Genomic DNA, 18979 nt, shown 5'->3' on the forward strand with positions numbered 1-18979 from the left:
TGTGTGTGTGTGTGTGTGTGTGTGTGTGTGTGTGTGTGTGTGTGTGTTTATTGGCCGTACCATGCTGCATGAGGGATCTTAGTTCCCCGACCAGGGATCGAACCTGCGGCCCCTGCAGTGGAAGCACAGAGTACTAATCACCTGACTGCCAGGCAAGTCCCCTAGTAGAGATATATTTTTTAAAATAGCTTCTGAGCTGTGTCAGCACGATTTCCGCATCGGCAGTTGGCAGGCCTCTCAGTGAGAACTGATGCGCCCAGTGATGCCTGAGAGCCTCTGCCCCGCCCTCAGCAGACTCTGCCCCGCCCTCAGCAGACTCTGCCCCGCCCTCAGCAGACTGCTCCGCCAGGCTGAGCACTGAGGACGCCCGTCAGCGTCAGCGTATTCCTTCCTGTTCGCTCCTTTCAGAGTTGAGGGTCACGCATGACAAACGTGGAAGCGCTTAATTAGACCGCAGGGTTAGACTAATTGCAACACCCTGTTCCCTGCTCCCTGGACTAGTGGGGTTGTCTGTGTAGTTGAGGGCACAGGGAGACCCAGACACACCCGTCTGATCTAACTCCACTGGTGACGGGAGACAACGTAGGGGGATGGTGGGTAAGAAGGTCAGCGCTGTGGATGGACGTGGTGGACGTGGGCCTAGTGGTAATCGGGTCCAGGGAGACACCAGGCACCCTCTGTGACCCGAGCCTCGGTTTCCTCCTCTGAAGGCTGGGGGTCCTAGTGGGCCCCCTGCAGGGTCATGGTGCCGTTGGCAGTGCAGTTACACCAGCAGCCTCCCTCCCACGTCCCAGGATGCTGACCCAGGGCCACCACCCTGCCTGGCTCCCTGCCAGCATCACCCACCGGCCCTTCTCTCTGACTTGCAGGCGTCTCTCGGGAAACCGCCTCTCGCACATCCCGGGACAGGCGTTCTCTGGTCTCCACAGCCTGAAAATCCTGTAAGTCTAAGTCCCACTTTACATGGAGGTGCAGCCTGGAGAACTCTGGGCAGATGGAAGCTTTCTAACCTGTGTCTTGGTTTGCCACTGGCCTGCTCATTTCCTTATCTTCACTTTTCATTTTAATGATGTCCATGTCTTTGCTCTCGCCCTGTCTGTAACAAACTCTGTGATTTGTAAACAAACACATAACAGCACCTGATGCTTAGGCCACATGTAGGGAAGTGACCTCCTCTCCTTTCTGTGACATGAATAGTGCCCGTTAGCACAGGTCTTTGAGGGTCAAGGTCAGATTCAGACCCATGTGCCCCCCCGGAACTCTCAGGCTGGGCGGTTAGGACAGTTTCTGGAGAGGAGGAATCTCCGCTGTTTTCCTCTGGACCTCCTTCCTCTCGAGCCCCAGCCTTGGTCTCTGGCTACAGCACTGGGTCCCATTCTCTCTGCAAACATGTCCCGTTCTCCAGTTCCTAGGCGTCTCTGTCCCTGAAGCAAAAGGAAAGTGAGAAATGAAAAGGACCTCGTGTTATTCTCTTCCATTGAGTCCACAGCCCATTGGACAAAAGGGGACGCTACGGCACCCTCTCCCCAACCCCAGTCCACAGCTCACCTTGTCGCAACTGCGACTGTCCTCCCCGGGCCCCACTCCTGCTCTTGTGATGAGTGTGGGTGAAAGGAGGTGGGAGAAGGGGATGCGGGGGGTCTGAGGGTGGATCAGAGAGGCTCCTCGGGAGGGCTCGTCACCACAGGGACTGGCTTGGGAAGAAGAGGAGGAGCCTGGGGGCTGATCCTGGAGCATCTGAAATTCCCCTAAAATGGTGAGCCACTCCCACGCTCTCCTGCCCCCTCAGCCCCAACTTGACCGGCAGGTCTTCTTTGTACAGTTGAGCGGGTTGTTCACTGCACAAGACCATCGCCTGAGGGGTGAGAAGGGGCTGAAATCTAGCCCTGTGCCAGCCTTGGGGCTACTTCCATCTAGAAAGGAGTATCTTTCTAATTTGCTCCAAGTTGTCAATGGGCTGGCAGTGGCCCTGCCCACTTGGCCCGTGAGCTTCAGGCTTCCAGCCTGTCAGCAGCCCCCAGACCACCTCCAAGCGTTCTCCTTTCTCCACGTTGTCTGACTCCGGCACTGCTGGCCTCTGGCTCCAGGGCTCTGGCCTCTCGTGCTGCCCTACTCCCTCTCTGCCCTTGGGCGCTCTTCCTCTGTCCCCTGTCCCTCCTCCTTCCGCTCTGCTGCAGACCCTGCTCTCCCATCCTGCCGGCCCTCAGTCCTTCCTGCCTCTTCTCTCGGTCTGTCTGTCTCGCTCCCACCAGCATCGCTTCCCCGAGGGTGGGGAGGGCCCCGGAGCCAGACGTGGCCCAGGCGGCCTGCGTGGTGGCATATCCGTGCCCCGCGGCAGGTCCAGACCTGCAGCCGGATTGGTGAGCGGGGGATCTGTCTGCTGGGCTTTCAGAAGATGTGAGACTTGCGTCCCGTTCCTAAGCCCCCAGCTTAGGGTCGAGCCTCTTTCTTCTTCGCCTGAGTCAGGCAATTAATCAAAGCCTCCCGGAAGCCGCAGCCCCGCCCCCTGGACACCGTGCGGCCTAGCGGGTCGGGCGGCAGGAGAGGCTGCGGCTGGAGAGGAGGGCAGCCAGGCAGTCCATTCCCATCGCCACTGATCCCCAACTGCCCCCCCGAGGACACCCCAGTTCCCCAAAGCCTTCGTGTCCGCTTCTCTGCTTCAGGGATGGGTGGGTGGTCTCGGGGGATGGTGCCCGCCTACTCAGCGTCTTCACAGCAGGGATTCCACTTGCACCTGGGCAAGAAGTACCTCCTGGTGTCCGCCACGGTTTCTCCTTCTGCAGTGCCTTCCCTACTTGTTTTCAGACCTGCGAGAAAAATAGAGCAGTAAAGCCCGCTGTCAGCACGATAACCTCTTTTTGTGCTGGGAGGCGGTCACTTTAGCTGCTCCAGGGGCCCCTATCTGAACTTCATCTTCTTCTGGTGGGTGAGGCCCGGCTGTCCCTGCAGGGCACTCTGCCTCCCCCTTGCCCTTCCGGAGGCAAAGGACCAAAAAAGGGGGTTCCCTCTCTGATCCTTTCTGAGCGGCTGTGGCAGAACCCCTCCCCTGTCCCTCCCGCCCAGCCCCACACCTGACCTGGAAGTCTTACTCCTAGGGTCCCTGACTTCCTGCGCTGGTTCTCCAAGCCTCTGGCCAGGCTTGGGTCAAGAGGGTCAGCCCCTGCCCCGTGCCTTTTCCCGCGACCGTAGGTGGGGATCCCTGTCCTGCAGAGTCCTGAGGCTGAGAGCCCAGACACACTGCCCCCACTCGCCCCCCCACCAGAGCTGTCCTCAGGGAAGCCACAGTTCTTTCTGACCCAGGTGTGTAGAGAGATGCCTGGACCTCTGAGGGCACCTGCCCTGTGCCCGTCGGGGCAGGTGAGGGGCAGATGTGGCCAGAGCTCCTGCATGGGGTAATGCCTAGAGGGAGGGTGGACGGCATGCCTGGCACACAGTAGGTCTCCCTGGAGGTCCCTCCCAGTTCCAGAGCAGCCTATCCTGCAATAGGTGCTGTTCCTGGGGCTGTACGTGGCCCAGGAGGGCCCGACGGGTGTGCGGGTCAGGGTGGGGCAACTTCCTTCTTTCCTGCCCCCGGCTCTTCCCTGACCCCCTGGAGGGCCCGCCCCACGTGCCCCCCCTCCTCTCCAGAGGCCAGCAGGGAAAGACATTCCAGTGGCAGCGGCCACCCAGGTCCTCCCTTAGGGCCGGGCGAGCAGGACCCTTGCCCAGGGCCCTGAGGCTTCAGGGACTCCCCGAGGCCCTGGAGTGGCCTCCTCACAATTTTCTGAGCACAGCTCTGGTGGCCAGGGTTCGCTGGGGTCAGCAGTGCCACCTGGAGGCCCCAGACCCCAGTTTCTCCCCTTCTCGCTCTCTGACTCACTGCCCCGCGGGTCCAGGAGGGCAGCCTCCCTAGCGGATCGTGCCCCCGGCTGGCATGTCCCTGCTTTTGTGGGGTCATGTGTCATGGCGTCACCAGATGGTGCTGACACTCCGATCTGGGTGCCTCAAGTTGTCTCTATAGACACACACACCACAAGGACAGACTTGCCTGGGCCCTGCGCATCCTCCCCTTCCCCGAAGATAACCCGGCCTCTCGGCTGCAGACGGAGAAACTGAGGCCTGGGGAGGAAATCGTGCATTTGCCCACGTCCTTCCAGAGCAGACGGCCAGAGGATCCCGCGTTCCGCTCCCCGGCCTTTTCCCCAAAGTCCCTCTAGGGCACTCTCCCAGCCCCGTGCACAGCGCCCTGGACCTCCAGCCAGGGAGGGGTGGGACAGGACTCTGGGCTCTGAGGCTGGGCTCCAGCGTGGCGGGCAGGCAGGCGGGCAGGTGGGGGTCCTTCAAGCCGCCTCTTCCCCTCACAGGATGCTGCAGAACAACCTGCTGGGAGGGATCCCCGCCGAGGCGCTGTGGGAACTGCGGAGCCTGCAGTCTCTGTGAGTCGGAGGTGGGGCTGGGGGCGGGCCTGGGCACCCCTTCCTCCCTGCACCCCCCACCCCCCGTCCCGACAGTGCGCTCCTGGCTTTTGTTTCTTCAGGGGGCTCTCATCGTCATATGTCATGTGTACGAGTGCGTGTGTATCTCGGGGCAGGAAGGCACCCAGATCCTGTGGAGGACTGTGGGGATGGGACCTCCCTGGGTGGGGCCCCCGGGGCCGCCGTCCTGGGATGTCTGGCCTCCTGCCGTGGAGTCTGGGTGGGCATTGGAGGTTGCTGCCCTAAAGAAGCGTCAGGAAGGGTCTGTCTTGTCAGGAAGGAGCTCACCTGCTCTGACCCTGGGGCTTTGGTAGCGGGGGAGCGTTCGAACTCAGACAGACGTCTCCCTGCGTCCCAGACTCACTGGCCCCCGTGACCCGTCCAGCCCTCCATGGAACGCTGCAGTTCCTGTCCTGTCCACTAGGGGCGTCCAGAAGGGATGTCGTCCAGAGCATCAAAGAGGTTTCCACGGGGGAAAAGACTTCCACTGGACGTCTCCACACTTACTTAGACGTTAATGTTTTCCCTGTGACTTGCGTCTTCTGCGTGCTTGGGGACTCTGAGGGTCTTGTCTTTTACACGCTTGGGCCACACAGGCACTTCCTGTACTTTCTGAGACACGGAGGCCCTGCGGCCGGGAGACTAGACGGCCAGCTCCCTCCGTGGCCGTGCCCCCTGCTGCCCGGGGGGTCAGGGTGGGGATGGGGACACAGGCCCAGGGCCCCCCGGGTCTGAACCGCTGGTCTCTGGCCGTCTCTGTGCCCAGCTGCCCGCCTCCCCATGGGGGGCGGTTGCCCCCCCGCCCCGACACCTCAGGGGGTCTCACGAAGAGCAAGTACGCAGCGGGCGTGGGGAGGGCCTGGGGCAGCCGTGCCGTGCGGGATTCAGCTGTCACGTAGTTCATTTAGCTTGTTCCCCGCCCGTTCATTCACACGTGTTTGAGGCTTTGCTGCGGAGGCAAAAGCCGAGTTTTTTGCCTCTTGAAGGATTAGTAAGTGTCAAGCGGGTGAAGGGGCAGGAAAGGACATTCCAGACGGAGGGAACAGCACGTGCAGAGACTGGGAGAGAAGAAGGAGCTGAGTGGGCCGTGGAGAGTGTGCACGGGGGCAAGCTTGGCTGGCTGTGGGGGTGCTGGGGGCTGGTGGAAGGGCAGGAGCGAACGAGATCCAGAATCCACGAGAGATGAGGAGGACCTTGCCCAGGATCCCGGCTTCATGCTCAGGGCCCTGGGGAGCCATCAACAGGACCTTCAGCCGGAGTTTGCATCACCGCAGATCACCCTGGCGGCAGTCAAGGAGGACAGCCTGGAGGCGGGGAGCTGGTGCCGGGCTCCTATGCCAAGGGAACGTGACGGGGCCGGAGGAAAGGCGGGGGCAGTGGCTAAAGGAGCAGCGGACTGGCTCTGGGAATATCAAGAAGCCTGGTTGTCAGGGCTCTGGGCTCAGACTGCCTGGGTTCAAATCTCAGCTCCTCCATTCACTCCCTGTAAGGCCTGCAGTGGCCTGGCCTGTGTGCTTCTCGTTTTTCAGTAAAAGGGAGGTGGTGAAAGGGTCTGTGTCCCTCGATAGGACAGAAAGGAGCTACTGCTACCACTGTCACTCCTGGGGATGGTGGTGTTGACCGGACGCGGGCGCCCAGGGACAGGAAGAGTCGTATTGACCGCCAGCTCTCTGGCCTGGACACCTGGGTGGACAGAGGGGCCGGTCAGCTACAGCCTGGCCCGCGGTGGGGACTTAGTGAGAACGTGTTGAACGAGTGGTGAGTCGTGAATCCCAGGGGATGCGCCAGGGAGGGCACAGGGCAAGGGGGACGCCGAGGCCCCTTTGGACATGTTGGGTTTGTGGTACCTGCCTGGTACCTGGTGGGGTGACCAGGCATCTGGGATAAGTTGGAGCGCGGGTCACTCTGCCTGCAGGACATCAGAGTGTGCATGTGCCTGTGTGTGTGTGTGCGCACGTGTGTGTGCATGTGCTGGGAGAAGGGGGGCGTCCCCCTACCTGAAGCTTCTGTTCGGTGGGTGTTACATCAAAGTGACATGCTGTCCAGCTGACTCAGGCCCCTCCCTCCAGGAGGGGTCAGGAGTAGCAGGCCCAGACTGCCGGGCTGAGCGGAGCGGGGGGAATGGCCTCCGTCGAGTGCCCTGCGTGCCGGCACCACGTGCGGCGTCACACCCACGTGATCCAGTTCCATCCTCACGCGCCCCTGTGACAGTGGCCGTCTCTGTCATCAGATGAGGGAACAGAGGCTCCGACCGGCTCAGGGCCCCCCGCGGTCAGAGCTGGCACCTGGGGCGGCAGGTCCACGGCAGCCAGGCCCCCGGGACCCAGGTCCCCAGGGAAGGCTGTTCCTCGCCTCCCCTGGACAAACTCCCACAGACATTCCTGGAATGTCCATGGAGGTTCTGTCCCGTGGTGCACAGGACAGGAAGCGGGTTTGGGTGTGGGGAGCGGTCAGGGGATGGGCCCAGGCACGCAGCCCGATGTAGCACCCAGGCTCTTTGGCCCCCCCATCACCCCCCCGGCCCCTGCATACACTTGCTTCCTCCCCGACCGCTGTGGGAGGGCGAGGGTGGCTGTGCCGGACGTGTCACGCCAGGCTAGAGCCACGGCCAAGAGAAACCACGGCAGCCACAGGAGCCTGGGGGAAAAGAGAAACTGGGTGGGGGTGAGGCAGGGCCGGGGGTGGCAGGGGAGTCCATGGAAGAGCAGAGAAACAGCCCAGAAAGACCTCAGGCCTGGTCCGGGTGGGGCCTGAGAGGAATCAGAAAGGCCCAGTGGCAGGATTAAATTAGGGGAGAAAACAGAAAACAGTCCCATCCTGGACACGCTGGGAGGAGCACGTCACCACAAGGGCAGCCCCGTGACACCGCCGCTCTCTGCCGAGCCGGGGAAACGCGTCCAGGGCGGTGCGGACTCTAGCCCGAGACCCCCGTCAGAAGCAGCGCAGCCCCGTCTGAGACACACCGGGGCCTGTGCTGGGGGAGGGAGGGGGAGGGGCGCCCGTGCCCGAGTCACCTGTGACGGCTGCCCGCTTGGTCTCTGGGGGCTGGCACAGTGGGTGGTCCCTCTGCAAACACGCCCGTCTTCTGCCTGTGGGGCGAGGAGGAAAGTGGCCCAGCCATGCCACCCAGCGCACAGGCTCTTGGAGGACAGGGATCGCGGGTCTTCCTGGGGGGCTTCTGAGCAGATCCCCCTTGTTCCGTATCTCTGACCCTCCTCTGAGGCACAGCTGTCCCCCAGACCAGTGATGACCAGCACTTATGGCCCCTTCCGTGTGTGAGCCGCTGGTACTCACACCTCACTTCACCTTGGGGCTCTGTGGGATGGTTAGACCGCTAACCTCGTCACCCCATGTCACAGATGAGCAAACTGAGGCACAGCTGGTGCAGGGACTTGGTGGAAGGGACACAGACAGTACGTAGCAGAGCCGGGGTCAAAGCTCAGGCAGCCTGGCCCAGGGTCCACGCACATACCGTGACACTCAGCCACCCCCCAGGGCCATGCTGAGGGCACTGAGTGGGCAGACGATGAGCCCTGGGCACTGGGCCGTCGGGGGCTCTGGGACCATGGTGTCTCCAGTGCATCTCCTCCCAGGGCTGGCCTTGCAGCGTACGCCCCGCTGGAGGATGCCCACGGACGCTGGTTTGGCCTGCGTGTGTCTGCACCCTGGGATTCCGGGGTTGGGTGGGGCCGGTTGGGCCGATGTAACAGAGTGCCGTAGGTGGGTGGCTCAGGAGTTGTTTATTTCTAGCAGCTGGAGGCTGGCAGGCTGCGATCGGGGCCGTGGTGGAGCTCTGGTGAGCGAGGGCCTCTTCCGAGCTGCAGACGGTGCCCTCGCGTTGGGGGAGCAGAGATGGGCAGAAAGAAACTTTCTCCTGACTCGTGAGGGCTCTAATTCCTCCCAAATGCCTCGCCTCCTAATTCCATCGTATGGAAGAGGGTGAGGTCTTCAACATACGAATTTCAGGGGACACAGACGTTCGGTCCCTGGCACATGGACAGTGTTGGTTGCCAGGGTAGCCCAGGCTGCTGACACTCTGGTATCGCCGTGGATCCCTAGAGACCCCTGGTGCTGGTCAGACCCCCAGACGCTCCTCAGGAGAGGCCGTGAGGCTGCTTGTGCCTGATAACCATTGACTCGTGAAGAGCCTTAGTACCCTGTCGCCAGAAACAGCGCTTCCGACCCAGCCATGCGAGGAGCAGCCTGTGCACTACAGCCCACTGACCGACAGCGCTTGGGGGAGCCTGGCTGCAGCTTCCCACTGGGGTAGAGGTGGAGCCGGCTGTGCATGGGAGGGGGTCCCTCGGGGAAGCGTTTTCTCAGACCTCTGAGCGCCGGGGGAAGGAGGAGGGCATCACGGGGCCAAGGACGGTGTCTTCGGGGCAGGGGCCCAGGCAGAGAACGGCTCACACCGCCTGGAGGGACCGTGTCAAGCAGTGGTTCTCCGGGCGGGGGCCCTGGGCACCGGCGCCAGCGTCTCCTGGGAACCTGTCAGACGTGGCCTCCCAGGCCCCACCCGCACCTGCTGAATCAGAACCTCTGAAGGTGCGGCCCACAATCGCGTTTCCACGAGCCCCCCACCCCAGTGGATTCTGATGCCCGTAGAAGAGTAAGAGCCAGTTATGGACGAAAGGACCCCCCAGCCCCCCTGGGCGGCTTCAAATAGCAGACTCGGACGCTTGCACGGTCTGGAGGCCGCAGGCCAAGACGAAGGTGTCAGCAGGGCGGGTCCTCCTCAGAGCCTCCTCCCGTGGCTGTGAGCTGCCAGCATTCCTCGTGGCCACATCACCCGTCCTCACGAGGCCCCTCTCTGCTTGTGTCTCTCACAGGACACTTGTCACTGGGTTTAGGGCCACCCCAATAATCCAGGTGATCTCACCTTGAGACCCCTAACTTAGTTACACCTGCAAAGACTCTTTTCCAAATGCAGTTCTTCCATCCACAAGTTCTGGGAGTTAGGATGACAACGCACCTTCTTCGGAGGCACCACCCAGCCCAGCCAGGGGTGTGAGGGGGACAGAGGGCCGGTGAGGGTCCCGTGGAGAGTGGCAGGGTGATAGCTGGGCGTTGAGTCAGAAGGAGACCAGAGGCTCAGCCAGGGTGGCGGTCCATGAGTCAGCCGGGCAGGGGGGCGGCGTCTGCCCAGCGCGGCCTGGCACCAGCGGGAGGTGGGACACGGTCCAGGCCTGGGCGGCTCTGACCCTGGCGATGCCCGGTCTGCCATGGACAAGCCCCCGAGCTGCCCTGAGCTCTCAGGTGATCCAGTGGATATGGTCAGCGCCGCCCAACTTGCCTGCCGGCCAGAGAAACCCCAAAGCCTGGCTGTGCTGTGGGGCCCACCGAGGGGTCCCCAGGGACCACGAGGTGGCACATGGCCTCCCTGGCATGGCTATTTCGGGCCCCATGATTATATGCTACTGTATTTGGATCTCCCCAAGGTTCCGGGAGTTGATTACTACATGCGTCTGGGTCAGAGGCTGCTTCGGGGTGGGTGGGTGGGCGGGCACGCGGGCAGCCCCCTGCGTGTGACGAAGGTCTCAACACGGGTAATTTGGCTCCCGGAGAACTAGGAGAGTGTCCGCGTGGGCTGGGCCCTGGGATCCTGTGAGCGCTCTTTCAGCCATAAATGCTGGTCTGGGAGAGAGTTGGCCCAAGCTGGCCCACCAAGGAGCAGCGTGGCCCTTGGCCCTTGTGGGTCTCCTCAGCCCCGTGGAGCACCTACAGGCCTCGGCCTGAGAGACCTGGGAGAGGCAGGGGCGCCCAGGGCGGGGGTGGGAGCTGGCCACTCAGGCTGAGATTAGGCGCACATGGGCCCCGGGCAGAGCCAAGAAGTGGGGTGACCCCCCCATGGGGAGATGACAGAGGCAAGGTTCCTCCCTCCTGCATTAGTGCCTCTTCCTGAGCAGCTGATGCCAGTGTGGAGATCTGGCCTGGGTTCTGGGTACGTGTGGAGGGCAGAGGAGCTCCAACTCCTGGTGTCCACCTGTCCGTCCATCCATCCATACATACATCCATACATACATCCATCTCCCCTTCCTTCCTCCCTGCATCCATCCATCCATCCATCATCCATCTATCCGTCCATCCTTCCATCCATGCATCCGTCCATCCTACCATCCACCCATCCATCCATCCAACCAACCATCCATGCATCCGTCCACCCATCCATCCATCATCCATCCATCCAACCAACCATCCATACATCCGTCCACCCATCCATCCACGCATCCGTCCATCCTACCATCCACCCATCCATCCATCCTTCCATCCATCCTTCCATCCATCCATCCGTCCACCCATCCATCCATGCATCCGTCCATGCATCCATCCATCCATCCATGCATCCGTCCATGCATCCATCCATCCATCCATCTATCCATCCACCCATCCATCCATCTATCCATCCACCCATCCATCCATGCATCCGTCCATCCATCCGTCCATCCTTCCGTCCATCTGTTCACTTGCTTATTCAAGCCTGAAATGCCTGAGCTCAACAGTAAAACAAGGGCCCTGCCTTTCAGCAGCTCGTGCTTTGATGTGGGAATATCGCACACCTAGACCCCCATCCCTACCCATACACCATGGACTTAAGCTTCTGAGACAGAAAAGTCAGGGCAGGTGAATGTGATGTAAAGTCAGTGTAGACAAGTGAAGCAGAGCTGATGGACATGGTGAAGCCCAGTGTGTATGTAATGACAATCACACTTGTGGTTCTGGCTTGTTGAACACCCGCTGTGGTACCAGGATCTAGGCTAATGCTCAGCAGATGTCACCTCACTCATTCCTGGTGACACATCTCTGTGGGACGTCCCATGGTCCCCATTTTACAGATGAGGAATGAAGGTTTAGGGAGTTGATCACAGAATTGGTAAACAGTTTGCTGGGAGCTCACCACCTCGTTTCAGAATTCCATCCCACTGAAGCCTTAGAGCCCAGAGGGAGGTGAGGGGTGGCCAGATCCCAGCCAGGAAGAGGTGGGGACAGCCTCTGTGTGCCGGCCGCCAGCCTACCACTGGGGGCTCCCCTGCCCCCACTCCCCGGCCATGCAGCCGTCCGTCTGTCCGTCCGTCCGGGGAGAGAAGACTGGTCAGGGGCTGGGAAGGGGCGATCTTTTTTGAGAGTCTGTGAGTAATCGTCCACCTGTTTCTGGCCTTTGGCGCCCAGGTGGTGGCCAGCCGCTCGCCGGCGTGTGGGAGTCTGCACACCAGCCGGAAAAGGCCACAGGTGCCTGGGCTCCTGCTTGGGCCGCCGCAGAGGCCGCAGAGGCCGCAGGGTGGAGGCTGCCCGCCCAGGCACAGGACCTCAGAGTACCAGGGGGAGGCAGCGGGTCACCGGGTCCAGGCAGGGGTGGGGACTCGCCTGGTGTCACCAGCGAGATGGAGGCAGGCCTGCAGATGCTTTTTCACTCCTTTCTGAAAGGGGACCATCATTTTACGAGCCTCTGTGACCTCTCTGGCCAGATGGCTCTAAGATCAGTGGTTCTGGAATGTGGCCCCACCGGGACTCTGGCCAAAGTGGCAGCCCCCCCTCACCGGCCGCAACACGTGTTTGGACTTGGAGCCAACTCCTCCCCCCGCCTGCCCCGAAATAACACCGTCCGCTCCGGCGGGACCTGGTCTGGAGGACTCCATGGCCCTCGGGAGGGGTCTGGGTGGTGGGGAGGGCGGGGATGCCGCGCTGTCTGCAGCTGGGTGAGTCTCTAGGGGCCCTGGCAGCCCTGGAGAGGACAGCCCCTCACAGAACCGCGTCTCCCCGAGAGAAAGGGCAGGTCTGGCTCCCGGCTTCTCCCGCACCCGCCCTCCGGAGACTTCTTCAGGGCGCCCCACCCTGATGCCCCGCGCCGGAACGCAGCACCTGTCTGGGACTGGAGGTGACCTTGCCCCATCCCACTCCTCGGAGCCGAGGCACCGCAGTTTGGGCCGAGACCGGGAGGAGAGGCAGAGAGAGGGCGGGAGCAGAGGGAGGGGAAGTGGGAAGGGGCTTACTCTGAGCATCTCCAGGTGACGGTACCACCCAGTGCCTCCGCGGGCTGCAGGGCCCTGGGCTCTGGTGCCATCTCGGACGCTCTGCTCCAAGGCCTCTCCAGCCACCGCACACCCTTCACAGTGCACACGTTGTTCCGTTTGTCACCTCCAGGCTGGCCTCTGCGTCTCCCGGTCCCTCGCAGTGGTTCTCACCAAGGTCCAGATCTTCCCTAAGCCCAGCAGGCCCTGCCCAGCCCTTGTCTCACGGGGTCTCAGCTCCCTCTACCTGACGGGCCTCTCCTCAGTCTTCCCTGCAGGCCCCCAGCCCGTGCCACCCTATCGACGTCAGAACCCTGGGAGCTCTTTCCTCGTCCCTCTCGAGCCCGCGCCTGCAGCCTGGGCTGCTGCGTGGGCTGCTGGTAGAGTCTCGCGTGGGTGGCCAAGCCGACCTCGAGCTGAACACCCCCGACGCCCCTCCTGAGGGCGTTCCAGCCCCAGCCTCTGTGTCGTCACTTACTTTCCTGATCCATGACTTGGCGGCCACCCTGACCCTCTCATCACTGCCCGCCATCGCCCCTGCCCGGGGTGCAGCAGCCTCCCAGCCGGTCCCCCACTTCATGCTGGACTCATCCCGATCTTCCCCACTCTGAGTCCGACGGACCTTAAAACACAAACCTGATCGTGTCACACACACACACACACACACACACACACACACACACACACACACACACACGCACACACACACACCGCTTAAAATCCCCGTGGCTCCCGACACCCTGAGGACAAAGCTCCTTGCTGAGCTGCCACCTGCCACCGCTGGCAGACCCACTGAGCAAGTGTGTCCTGCTCCCCTGCCCGGGCTTCGGGGGGGCCGTGCAGCCCGCAGGAAGCCTTTTCTGCCCCGACGTTCACTCCGCAGGGCCCCGCCACCCCGCACTGCCAGAGCGTCCCGCTCGCCTGCTTTCTTCCTTTTTCCGTCCCCTCTGAGTTTCATGAGGGTGGACACTGTCCCTCCTTTTACTCAGGACTCCCCGCCGCTGGTACCGTGCCTGGCCCACGCAGGCGCGCAGGCATCTTTGCTTATAAACGTATAAACAAACGAATGCAGAACGGGGCACAGAGGTGAGGCAGCCCGGCCAGCGATGAACAGGGGTAAGAACGGGAGCTGGACTTTAGACTCAGGTGTGTCTGCTTCTTAAGTGGACCGTCTTTCTGCCAACATTTGCTGCTCCCGCCTTCCTCTGGAAGCTTCCTCAGAACACCCAGGAATTTGAGGAAGGAGGGCGTCCTGGGGGCCTTCCTGCCCTCCACTGGCCCTGTCGGGGGAGGCGGAGGGCAGGCCGAGCTTGGAAGGGAGTCAGGGAATGACAGCAGCCCCGGGCAGAGCCAGCAGAGCACGGTCGCAGGCTGGCGTGGACGCTGCCACGGGCCCTGGCCGCGTGCTGTCAGGGTCTGCACGTTAGCGCCTGGATCTGCCCAGATAAAACAGAGGTGGGTAATAAACTTGTTATTTTTTTAAAAAAAAAAGCCATGCAATGCCTTCCAAAGCCAAGAATAACATTATTTAGGATTACCTGTCACTTAGGGATGGTCCCTGCCCCTGTGGGCAACGTGGGCCTTACTCGATGAAGCGGCTGGGCCAGGAGGGTCACAATTTCCGGAGCTCAGGGTGGGGCGGGGGTGGGGATGAAGAGTCTGGACGCGATGCATCTCAGCCGGGAGCCAGGAGGCTGGACCCCCTCTCCCAGTCCCCTTCCTTCGTGCTCCTCAGCTGGGGCTGCAGGCCTTCTCAGGGAGCCCCCAGGCCTTCTGGGCCGCCGCAGCTGCCTCGGCCCCAGCCCCAGCCCCGGCCCCAGCCCCAGGCCCAGCGTGCTTCTCTGGCCCTGTTAACCGGCCCCTCAGCTACACATCTACTAACCTGCGCCTGCGGTAAAACCCTCCCTCCAAACATCTGGAGTGGGGGAAACCGAGGGGGAGAGCATGCCTGGGGGCCGGGCGTGGCGGTGCTGGAAGCCAGCTGTCTCCCCAATTCTTAGTCCTGCTGCTTGCTGGGGCTGAATGGGTCGGAGGGGCCAGGTGAGGGTGGGCCCAAGGCTCCCCCAAGTCATTGGATAGCACCACTTTCATAATATTGCTCCTCTGACCAGAAACCACAGACCTCAGGGCCAGCAGGACAAGTCTTGCTATGAGTTACACCTGCTTTCACGTCGGTGTGCCTATACCTGCTCTCTACCCACTCCAGCCAGGTCACTTACCCCATCGTGTCCCTAGCTCCCCAAACCTGTCCTCGCCTACCTCCAAGCGTGGGCTGGAGCTGTTCCTCAGGCTAGGATGCTTTTCCTCTTCCTTTCTGCCAGGATTTGCCTCTCTACTGCTTGAATCAATGCAACACACCTCCTCCAGGAAGTCCTCCTAGACTGATTCCATCTGACTCTGAGTCTGCTGAGTACACTGAGTACCAGAACCAGGCATCCTCAGTTCTCACAACCAGGACGGCAGGAGGGGAGGCCCTGGCCCGAGCAGAGCAGAGCAGGAAGGATCCAGGCAGAGCTCTCTTGTCTTTGCTGGTGCTGACCTGGAGCCTGCCAACTGCTACTGACTGCCGGGGCTGGAGGAGAACATAATCAGAATTAAGATCGGTGGGGAGGGCAGGGTGTGGGTGCAGACATAGTAAATGCTCTTTAGGTATTATCTACAGATCTCTTTCAGAGTGGGGGTCAGGGCGGCATGTGGTGGGGATGGGATGCTAAGTGGTGACCTTATGGCAAGTCTGGAGAGTTCTGAGAAAGGTTGGTCCATGCCAACCCAGGCAGACGGGACCCTTCTTGGCCCATCTCTCCCTGGTGAGACCTCACCGGTGTCCTGGATCTGACTGCCCCAGCCACTTGGAGTCTGGGAGTCAGAGGGAGAAGGGAGGTGAGGCTCGGGGGGCGTGGCCAGTGGCCAGACCTCACGTATCTGCTGACCCTGGGTGGGCTGGGCTGGGGGCTCCCGCAGGCTCCGTGTCCTTTCAGCTGCGAGGGGTGTGTGTGATTCCAGGGTCTTTCTCTGAAATCGCTGCTGCTTGTCTTTAGAAGCCAGTTCCACCTCTTTCTAGGTGAAAGTTGTCTGCACATCCTGAGCCGTGGTTCTGTAAGCTGCGAACCGGGGATGATAAAATGACTGCTCTGAAGCTTCCTGAGATGCTCCGTGTTCTGCCGGGAGGGTCCCAAGTGCACGCGCAGGGCGTTGCTGTGATGAGGCTTATTATTAGACTGACCCATGGGGCCGGCAGACTCCACGTGAGGGACCCTGGGACCGTGGGGGCTGGAGCAGTGGGCCTTCACCCCCATCAGGCTTTGCTGCAGAACCAGGTGGGGTCCTCCTGAGGGGCCGGTCGCCCCTTTGCGGAGTGAGTGTGAGGCCCTCACCGCTTTCCCTCCATGGCGGTCAGCACGCGCACCAGGCCAGTCAGACACCAGCTTCAGCGAGTGACCGTCAGGGGGAGGTTAGGACATGGTCACAGCAGGTCCGTGCAGCCACGAGCGTACAAGCTGGGGTTTGAATCTGAGCTCATCTGAAGTGCAGGTCCTTCCAGTCTTCTGCATAGGTGAGGAGTTTGATGGCTAGTTTCTTCTCTTTTTGTCTCTCATTTTTCATAGCTTTACTTTTAAAGGGCAAAACACCTGGGGAATTTAAATACCAATGTGTTCTCGTGTCCAGACGCTCCCAGGACCCTCTGTCCTCTCTCAGCGGAGAAGAGGTCTGATACTTTGTTCGTGTACATCTTTCTGATCTGCAGTGTGACCTGCAGCTTCTTGTGGACATGTTAACTTTTCCACATCCGTATCAGGACTTGCAAACCCAAATTCATCCTCCGCGGCCACGATAATCTCCAGTTGGTCCAAACTAAGGTCTTCATAAAATGGGAACCGGGAGCTTTTCTGCGTCAATCTTGTCATAGTTTCCAGACAACACGGCCTTTGGTTTGGTCCAAAGTCAAAAGGGGCATCGCTGGGCTGGCAGCGTAGCCATGAATCTACCTGGAACCAAGAGCAAGGGCCCAAAGGACACACTGTCATCGCACATAAAACGCCTCGAAATCAATGCCCAAAGCTTTTAGGGCTTTAGAGAACCCCCGGCCTCTGGGTCTAACTGTGGCCGTTAGGATACACTGAGTCACAGAGCTGCTGCTCTCGGGGGCCTGGCAGCCGGCTTCTGAGATGAGCAGGACCTTCACGATGCCAGGGTCCCTCCTGGCTGGAGGAGCAGCAGAGCCCCACAAGGAGAAGCACCCGAGCTGGGCTTCGAAGGTAGAATGAAAGGTGAGCAGCAGAGAGAAAAGGGCAGCCCTGCCGGGAGGGGAGCAGGCTGGGCAGAGAAGTGACTGTGAACTGGGGGGCTGGGGGCAGCGCTGGACCTGGAGGAGGCAGCCTTGGTGCAGGCCTGGCTGGCAGCCTGGAGGAGGCCGTGCAGGGCAGAGCCTGGACCCCAGCAGTGGCCGCAGAGAATGAGGCTTCTCCTGCTCCCCCCCAATCCTCCCCTCCCCGAGCCCCACCCCACACAGGCGCCATCCCCAGCCGAGCGCAACAGAGCCTGGGACTTAATTATACACTGACACAGTTTGTTTTTAAAAAACATGTTTGTTTTTGTTCTGACTCATTGTAGAGAATTTAGAAAATACAGAAAATAAAAAGAAAATAGAAATCACCCACAGTTCTACCTCCCAGACACGATGCTTGTTAACATGTCTGCATTTCTCTCTGAAACTACATACCCTCACAAACACACGCTTCCTTCATGATATGTTAAATCTTTACAAATTGTGTTGGGGCCTGTTTTATTGTTCCTTCGAGACTGTAGTAACCTAGCACTGGGGTCATTGTTTTAGCTTTAAGTACTTTTAAAATTTGAGATGTAATTCACAGCGTAAGATTCACCCTTTAAAAGTAGACAGTTGAGTGTTTTTAGCATGTTTACAAACTTGTGCAGCCATTAGCACTCTCTAATTCCAGCACATTCTCATCTCCCCAAAAGAAACCCATCCCCGTGAGCTGTCACTCCCCATCTCCGCTCCCCACACCCCAGCCCCTGAGACCTCTAATCTACCTTCTGTCTCTCTGCCTTTGCCTGTTCCGGACATTTCCTATAAATGGAATCGTACAAAACGTAGCTTTTTGTGTCTGGCTTCTTTCACTTAGCATGTTGTCAACATTTGCCCAGGTGTGTATTCGCGGATCTATCGGTACTTCACTCCTTTTGATGGCTGAATAATATTCCACTGTGTGGATAGACCACGATCTGTTTACCTGTTACCAGTTGGTAGATGTTAGGTGGTTTTCACTTTTTGGTTATTGTGAGTAATGCTGCTGTGAACATTTGTGTGGATGTGTTTTCAGTTCTCTCGGGTGTATAACCAGGAGTGAAATTGCTGGGTCACATGGTAACTCTATGGACGGCTGTTTGGAGACCTGTCAAACTATCTTCCAAGGTGGCTGCAGCATCTCACCTTCCCGCCAGCAATGTCCCTATGTCCGTGTCCACACTTGGTACTTACTGTCTTTGTAATTATAGTTTCCTCGTGGGTGTGAAGTGGTGTCTCGTCGTGCTTTTGATTTACACATGCTAGCGACTAATGGTGTTGAGCATCTTCTCATGTGCTTATTGGCCATTTGTTTATCTTGTTTGGAGAAATCTCTGTTCTGATCCTTTGCCTATTTTAAAACTGGATGGCCTTTTTCTGTTGTTGATTTGTAACAGTTCTTTAAATATTCCAGATACAAGTCCCTTACCGGATGTATGATGTGCAAATATCTTCTCTCCCATTCTGAGTCTTGTCTTTTCATTTTCTTGATAGTGTCCTTTAAAGAACAAAAGTTTTAATTTTGATGAAGTCCAATTTATCTGTGTTTTCTTTCTTTTTTTTTTCTTCGTTCTTTTGTTGTTTTGTTGAAGAAACTGTTGCCTAATCCAAGGTCAGGCAGATTTATAGCTACGTTTTCCTCTAAGAGTCTTATAGTTTTGGGCCTTTGATCTGTTTTGAGTCCATTTGGTATAAGGTGTGAGATAGAGGTCCAATTTCATTCTTCTGCATGCAGATGGAGAGTTCAACAAACCATTTTATCACCCCAAAGGCTGTTTTTTGAAAAGACTCTTCTTTCACCCATTGAATTGTCTTAGCATCCTTGTTTGTGATCAATTTTCCATAAATGTATGAATGTATTTCTGGATTCTCAGTTCTATTCAGTTGACCTATACGTCTATCCTTATAGACCATCCAGTCTTTTTCTTTTTTTTTTTTATTAATTAATTAATTAACTTATTTTTTGGTTACACTGGGTCTTAGTTGCGGCAGTCGTGCTCCTTGGTTCCGGCATGCATGTGAGATCTAGTTCCCTGACCAGAGATTGAACCCGGGCCCCTGGAGCTCGGAGTCTTAACCACTGCACCACCAGGGAAGTCCCTACACCATCCAGTTTTGATGACTGTAGTTTTGTAGTAAGTTTTGAAATCAGAAAGTGTGAGTCATCCAACTTTGTTTTTCTGTTTCATGATTGTTTTAACTATTCTGTCTCC

At 59.1% G+C, this 18979-nt stretch overlaps 1 protein-coding gene across 5 annotated transcripts in view; it reads left to right on the forward strand.

Moving 5' to 3' along the window:
* The window catches only part of LGR6 (leucine rich repeat containing G protein-coupled receptor 6), a 98239-nt gene that overhangs the window by 26486 nt on the left and 52774 nt on the right, over positions 1-18979 (forward strand). For 4 of the 5 annotated variants that reach the window (XM_027096031.1, XM_027096032.1, XM_027096034.1 and 1 more), the window contains 2 exons: positions 870-941; positions 4344-4415. In XM_027096031.1, the coding sequence (XP_026951832.1) occupies positions 870-941; positions 4344-4415 (144 nt within the window). The remainder of the gene's footprint in view (positions 1-869; positions 942-4343; positions 4416-18979) is intronic. The other variant, XM_027096033.1, reaches the window with a different exon arrangement.

Source organism: Aethalodelphis obliquidens, unplaced genomic scaffold, assembly GCF_003676395.1.
Source record: "Aethalodelphis obliquidens isolate GAN/ISIS:26980383/991018 unplaced genomic scaffold, ASM367639v1 scaffold97, whole genome shotgun sequence".
Classification (NCBI taxonomy): Eukaryota; Metazoa; Chordata; class Mammalia; order Artiodactyla; family Delphinidae; genus Aethalodelphis; species Aethalodelphis obliquidens.